Genomic DNA, 7450 nt, shown 5'->3' with positions numbered 1-7450 from the left:
TTACATGAGAGAACATTCTTAAAACTTACTCAACACAGTGCCTTACACACAGTAGGGGTATGTAATCTATATAAATGCTTATTTTCATACAGTAAACAGAGAAGCCCAGCCAGGACATTTCTCAAGTACCATTAAATAATATGTACCCTTTCCCCTAACTGACCCAAACAAATCAACAAGCTATGGGTCCTGTGAATTTAATATCATGATGAGCTAGTCAAAGGTTTATGTTATTAAAGAAATGCTTCTCACAGGCAGCAACCATGAAGTGTAGTTATAGATAAATCAGTCACTGAACATAAGTGTCGTTCTTTATTCATAGGCTCTAGTCAGAACAACCAGGATTTCTAGTTCCAGCTGTTTCTGTCTTTGAGAGAAGGAGGGAGAAGATAAAGAGGAAAGAATGAAAGGAGACTAGAGAGCGGACTACTCCATTTCAGATAAGAACAAAGGGGTGGACTTAAGGTCTGTTGAGAATGGTTCCTTCCAAAAGAGACTTGGCCCGCGGATGTTGACTGCGTCTCTTAGCAACGGAAGATGGCTGAGCCTAGAGAGGAAGATCCTGGGTGAGGGGAACTGCTGGGATGTTGATGGGAAACGGGGGAAGGGGTTCGGTGGATGGAGGGATATCTCTGAGAATCAGAGCAGGAAGTTCTGGGAGGGATCAGTATCTTTCTTCCTCAAGCTTTTCTTTCTCTCTTCCAGGGCCTGGGCCTCTCCCCTTCTGACCTTTTCTTGTATACAAAGCTTTCCTCCCCATCTTTTCGCTTAGGCTTTTTTGTTCAGTTCCCTGTCTCCTTCTCTGACCCTCAAGTGTATTTCTACTTGCCCTGCTCCCCCTCTTTATCCACAAACGCTAAGAGATTCCAACAGAATGTGAAATTCAGGCAATCCTGATTTATATTCAAGTAGAAAATGAATTTATTTAATGTTAGTTCAGAACACATTTAACTTCTACTTCTAACACTGGTCTACTTGAGAGCTCCAATATATTTACTAAAAATAATATGGGAAGATGCACTCTCATCTAACCTTCCTCTCTCTCTTGTTTCCACTTCTGCCCCCCTTCTCCCTTTTCTCCAACTCTTTTCCCTGTTCTCTTTTCTTTCGCTTCTCTTTCTCTCATTCTTTTCCCTCTCTTTCCCATTTCCCTTCCCTTTTCTCTAAGGAAGAGATCTTAGAGTTCATTTAGTGCAACCCTTTCGTTTTACGGGTGAGGAAACTAAATCCCCTTAAAAGCTGATTTATAGTGAATCACCTTTAAAGTCATAGACTACATAAATGACATTAACATACTACATTATGTTACATTAGACATTAAGAGATCATTTATTCTTCTCCCTGCCCCACCTTTGATCTTAGGCCCTACAATACCTGAAACATCATAGAAAGATAGGGATGGTCTATTCTAGCCCTAAAGTATAGCAGAGAGAGGGGCAGCTGGGTAGGTTGGTGGATTTAGGGTCAGTCCCAGAGTTGAGAGGTCCTAGGTTCAAATCTGGTCTAAGACAATGCCTACCTGTGTGACCCTGGGCAAATCATTTACCCTACATTGCCTAGCCCTAGCTGCTTTTCTGCCTTGGAACCAATACACAATACTAATTCTAAGAGGGAAGATGAGAGTTTTAAAAAAAGAGAGAGAAAAACAGGGAAAGAGGGAGAGAAGAGAGAGAGATTCTCTAAGAGGGAAGATAAGAGTTTAAAAAAAGACAGAGAGAGAGAGATATTACAGAGGCTATTGGAAGTCACATGTTCCTCGTGCTGAGAATGTAGTTGATATCCTCCCTCCCCAACTGCATCATAAATCCTTATAATTAAGGCTTGGTATTTGGTGAGAAATAGCAATGTATTTAGAGCTAATGAGAATGGAGATTTATTTTTTTAAAAACCCAGTATGAATTTCCAGTCCTTTATTCTTTGTTAAAAAGGGATAGAAACTCCATCACTCTACAGAGCAGAATTGGACTTTTTATAATGTTACACAGGTTATCTGCTGCCCTAGAAAGGGTTATCATAACATTCCTACATGGAGAAATTGAAAAGAAGTTAGAAGATTGTTGTCTTTCTGGTATATTTTTCTCTGGCTATTGTATTTTCTCAGTTTTATCACACAAATAAGCATATTTAAGATGATATTTTATATCTCATTTTATCCAGATGCATTGCTCTTTTTCACTTTTCAAATCACTGTTATTTCATTGTTTGTTTAATTGAAACTAGGTCCGAAGAAGAAACTGAATCAATTTCTGAAGGTGTAGAAGAACAGCAAATAGAAGAGTATGAGGTAAATTTACAGATATTTATAATTAATGTAAGACATTCAAGATAATGAAAACTTGCCCAAGGACTTTATACATCCCTCTTGCCTTGTCCATAGAACATAGAGATATCAGTCCTATTCCTTAGTGTGCCAGATTCTGGTTAAGCATATAGGGAGAGATTCTACTACTACTTAACTCTTGTCAATTTTCCAATTTCCTTCTGTGCCATGTAGTATGTTAAGGAAAATTCCATATACTTAGCAAAGTTATAATGGTGGCTTTGAAGAATAGAAGGGTTAGTTTTCCTAGCAACTTAATTCAGCCTTAGTTCTTGTTAGGAAATGTGCTTAGGAAACAATTTACCAAAGAGAAACTATAGTCAAGTATGTAAATCTCCTGTCCTATTGCTTTCAGATTAGAACAATTAGAAACAGAAGCCTAAGAAACAAGATGAATGGAATTGGTTAGGAAAGACAGACTGCCACATGACACTACTTTAGAACATGTCTTAAAAACAATAGAAAATTTTAAACTAGGAGTCAGTTTTGTATGCTTTAATTTTCTTATAAAATTATTTTCCTTCACAAGATAGATAGTTTTGCCTCTTATTTTGACTTGGATGATTTAGGTTGTTTTCCCCACTAAGACTTTAAATAAGCTGCTACCAGGAAAATGTCTTGTATCATCATATAACCTTTACATAACTTTGACATTGCCAAGAAGCTTTGATTTTTTAAAATAAGTTCATCTATTTAATTAATTAATTTAGGACATTTTCCCATAGCTACATGAATCATGTTCTTTCCCTCCCCTTCTCCCATCTCCTCCCTCCCATAGCCAACAAGCAATTCCACTGGGTTTTACATGTGTCTTTGATAAAAACCTATTTCCATATTATTAATATTTGCAATAGAATGATCATTTAGAGTCTACATCCACAATCATATCCCCATTGAGCCATGTGATCAAGCAGTTGTTTTTCTTTTGCATTTCTACTCCCACAGTTCTTTCTTTGGATATGGATAGTGTTCTTTCTCATAAGTCCCCAGACTGGATCATTGCATTGTTGCTAGTAGAGAAGTCCATGACATTCGATTGTGCCACAGTGTATCCATCTCTGTGTATATGGTTCTCTTGGTTCTGCTCCTTTCACTCTGCATCAATTCCTGGAGGTCGTTCCACTTCACATGGAATTCCTCCAGGTCATTATTCTTTTTAGCACAATAGTATTCCATCACCAACAGATACCACAGTTTGTTCAGCCATTCCCCATTGAAGGACATCCCCTCATTTTCCAATTTTTTGCCATCACAAAGAGCATGGCTATAAATATTTTTGTACAAGTCTTTTCCCTTATTATATAAGCTTTGATTTTATTTATAAAGTCATATGATTTTAAATAACTGAAAGTTGTATTTATGTAGTGACTTGTTATGAAAGAATAAAAATTTCCTAAATTATTTGAAGCCAAATACTTTTTTCAAAAGAAGAAAATATGATTAACCAGGATAAATAGGTTATAAGAGGCAGTCTTGTGCATAAAAAACTGATCTACGTGTCAAGATTCTTCTGCTCACTTCCCAACTCTTAACACTCACTTGCTATATGATGCTGACTTAGTCACTTAACATCAATCTAGATCTATAAATTATCTATCTACTTTAGTAGCCTGGGCAGATCTGGTTAAAGCTTTAAAAAAAAAAGGCAAATAAGCTTAAAATGTAGCCATTTTGTTAATCCCAGCATTCTTTCAATCTAATTATTTCATGAGTTAGCATAATTACTCCGTTTCCTCATTATGCTGATCTGCCCTATTTTTGCTTCTGATGGTACAGCCAGTGGTCAGTGAAGAAGACTATGAAGAAAAAAAGCCAGCCCAAGAGGAGGTCAGTGAACTATCTCCAGGACAAAGGGAACCCCCCTTAACAGAATCCAGAGAGGAGCTCAGTTCAATAGAATCAATAGAGGAGGAAAGCTCAACAGAACCAATAGAGGAACCCAGCTCAACAGAACCAACAGAGAGACTCAGCTCAGTAGAACCAACAGAGGAGCCTAGTTCAACAGCTGAGGAGCCCAGTTTAATAGAACAAAGAGAAGTCAGTTCCACAGAGCCACCCCAAATTTCTCCTGCCATTCAAGCTTCACTTCAACTAGTAAGTGAGCCAGAATTCTGTCTTAACATATTTCTTTCCCCATTGAGTGCATCAGTGTATTCAAAACATAATGCTGCAAAATATTAAATACATTCTCTGTTAAAATTAGAAATCTTATACATAAGATTTTAAGCTTAGATTCTGCTTTCTACAGTATATTCTAAACAAATTTGTTAAAACCAACATAGCTTGTATCAAAGAAAAGGTATAAAGACAAGTTTCTATTTTATGTATGAACTTGAGAAAGGTAAAGCAGGCTTGATGGTACATACTTGTAATCCCTCTTCCTGAGGTGGCCGAGGTTTGTGTATTATCTGAGTTCAGGAGTTCAGATACTGATTGGGTGTCCACACTAAATCTGACATCTAGGAAACATACAAATTTTGCAAAATAACCCTAAGGAAGAGCTATTTTCTTTACTTAGTTCTTACTGCTAGAAACAGAGAAAATAATTAATTTTGATCTCTTATTTAAAAGACCCTTATAATAAAATTTGAGAATTTATGAAAATGATAGTTGCTTACTTTACTCTTTACCTTGATATTTGAAACAGAAGCCACCATATTTTTTAAGATTTTTTTTAAGAATTCTATATATCCCAGTTACACTTTAAAAAAAATCTGAGAACAAGGGAGATACAGCAAATATGTAATAAATGCGAAAGTATCTTTCTTATGTGTACTATTAAATAATAAATACAAAGGCAACTTTACTTGAAGGATATATAAGGGTCTGGACAGAGATAGTCTGGATAGTGGTTGTTGTCAATCAAGGAAAACTTCCTAAAAGAATCTTCTTTTTTTAGAGGAATTCACCAAAAGCAAATGCAGAGAAAAGGCTAGTGAAAGAGATGCAAATAAGGAAATCAATAAAACATTTTTGAAATGCATAAGAGAAAATAAAAAGAAATGTGGAACAAATAAAAAAGCTATTTTGTTACTCTTTTATTAAATTTAATATAAATGCACATTTATTTTTAAAAATAAGTTATATATATGAGAAACTAGAGAATTGATCCTTTCTTGTAATACTCTTGCTTATCTTTGTTTATTGAAATGTTTGTTTTATTCTAATTAAGTTAAAAAATTAAATTAATTTAAAATGATGAAGGTGGCTTCAAAGTAGTGATCATCTGAAATGATAGTAATTAGTGTTACTGAATGAATCTGGCAGAAGGAATAATAATAACTCACATTTCTATATTTAAGATTTACAAAGCACTTTCCTCTCAATAAACTTTTGAGAGAGGGAATTTAAGAATTATATCAATAGCTCAATATGTCATTCAAGGACCGGTGATTTTTATCAGTGTGGGAACTCCTTCCACATTGTCTGAGGTTCCAAGAGTGCCTTATGGAGCTAACAAATGTCAGAGGCAGAACTAGAACTCATATCTTCCCAAGTACAACATTCTATCCACTGTACCTTGATTATTGTCTCCATTTTACAAAGGAGGAAGCTGTCTTAGCAAGATGAGATGAATTGCTCAGAACTGAACAGCTATTAAAGGTCAGAGCTGGGATATCAACCTAAATCTCTTCATTCAAAGTCCAAAATTTTTTCCATTATAGAGTGGTAATAATATATTTAAACATTCTTTATAAACTGATGCTCAGAAGATTTATTTCTTTTGCAGGAAAATATAGACCGTTTATTCAGAGATGAGTTGTCCAAGATAGAAAGGGCCAGGGGAAAGAGTATTTTAAGGCCATCTTCAAGAGATAGGAGCACTCCAGGGACATCAGAGGCACCAGACCAGGTTCAAGCAGGTAACAATAACTAACACTGGAAGTATCCTTTATTAACATCATCCTTGGCCAATGTTTGAGCCTCTTGATCACATTTAAATGAACTTAGAACATATTGGGACTTCCCGGAAAAAAAAATGGTGGAATAATAGGTTACAAGAGAACCAGACTTCCTATTATGTCCCTCAAAAATAATAATAGGAATTCCAGCAAGATAACAAAGTGAAGAGCTACAAAAAGCCTGGTTCTTTAATCTATGCTATGTACATAAATAGATAGGAAAGAAAGAAATAAGCATTTATTAAGCACCTATCATGTGCCAAACACTCTGCCATACAAACATTTTATCTTATTTAGTCCTTACAACCACTCTAAGAAGTGAGTATTATTAATATCCTCATTTTACAATGAAGGAAACTGAGACAAACAGGTTAAATGATTTGTCCAGGATCTTTCTGACTCCAAGTCCAGCATGCTATCCACTTAGCTGCCAGATAGAATGGGATAGATAGATAGATAGATAGATAGATAGATAGATAGATAGATAGATAGATAGATAGTTAGATAGATAGGGAGGGAGGGAGGGAGGGAGGAAGGAAGGAAGGAAGGAAGGAAGGAAGGAAGGAAGGAAGGAAGGAAGGAAGGAAGGAAGGAAGGAAGAGAGAGAAAGAAGAGAATAAAAGAAACCTAGAGAATATCTTGTACTATTTAAAAATAAATAAATGAGCAAGCTGGAAGGGAGAAAGTCTGCAATACAACAATAACACATATCATGGATTAGAAGACCCTCAAAAGAAATAACCAGAAAGAAAAAAACTAATTTCAACAACAGCCTAAGAAATTAAGGTGGTTGATGTTCAATCATTTCAGTCATGCCTGAGTCTTCCAAAACCCATTTGGGTTTTTTTTTGCAAGGATACTATAGTGGTTTGCCATTTCCTTCTCTAGCTCATTTTATTTTTTAAAATAAGGATGTTTTTATTTTATCAATTACATGAGAAATGTTACAGCCTGAAAAACCTTAGACAGGCCTAAATTTTGACTCAACTGAGAAATTGCAAACTTAAGGAATGTTCCCAGATAGAACAAGATAAAGAAATATAACGTACAAAAGCATTATGTCATACTCAGATGGTGGGAAAGAAGAGATAGCATTGTGTTGGATCCCTATAAATTCTGAGTAAATTTGAGCATTAATGTACACTGTTTTTGAGATGTCTCTCCAGACAGTGGCCTTCTCTCTTTCTCTCTCTCTCTCTCTCTCTCTCTCTCTCTCTCTCTCTCTCTC

At 35.7% G+C, this 7450-nt stretch overlaps 1 protein-coding gene across 1 annotated transcript in view; it reads left to right on the top strand.

Annotated features, from left to right (window-relative positions):
- The first annotated feature begins 537 nt into the window (after positions 1 to 537).
- CCDC40 (coiled-coil domain containing 40) overlaps positions 538 to 7450 on the top strand; it is a 101355-nt gene continuing 94442 nt past the window's right edge. Inside the window, exons 1-4 of the mRNA XM_044674330.1 lie at positions 538 to 566; positions 2221 to 2284; positions 4097 to 4414; positions 6051 to 6183. Coding sequence (XP_044530265.1) covers positions 538 to 566; positions 2221 to 2284; positions 4097 to 4414; positions 6051 to 6183 — 544 coding nt within the window. The remainder of the gene's footprint in view (positions 567 to 2220; positions 2285 to 4096; positions 4415 to 6050; positions 6184 to 7450) is intronic.

The sequence above is a fragment of the Gracilinanus agilis genome, chromosome 4 (genome assembly GCF_016433145.1).
Source record: "Gracilinanus agilis isolate LMUSP501 chromosome 4, AgileGrace, whole genome shotgun sequence".
NCBI lineage: Eukaryota > Metazoa > Chordata > Mammalia > Didelphimorphia > Didelphidae > Gracilinanus > Gracilinanus agilis.
This window is presented reverse-complemented; position numbering and strand designations above follow the sequence as displayed.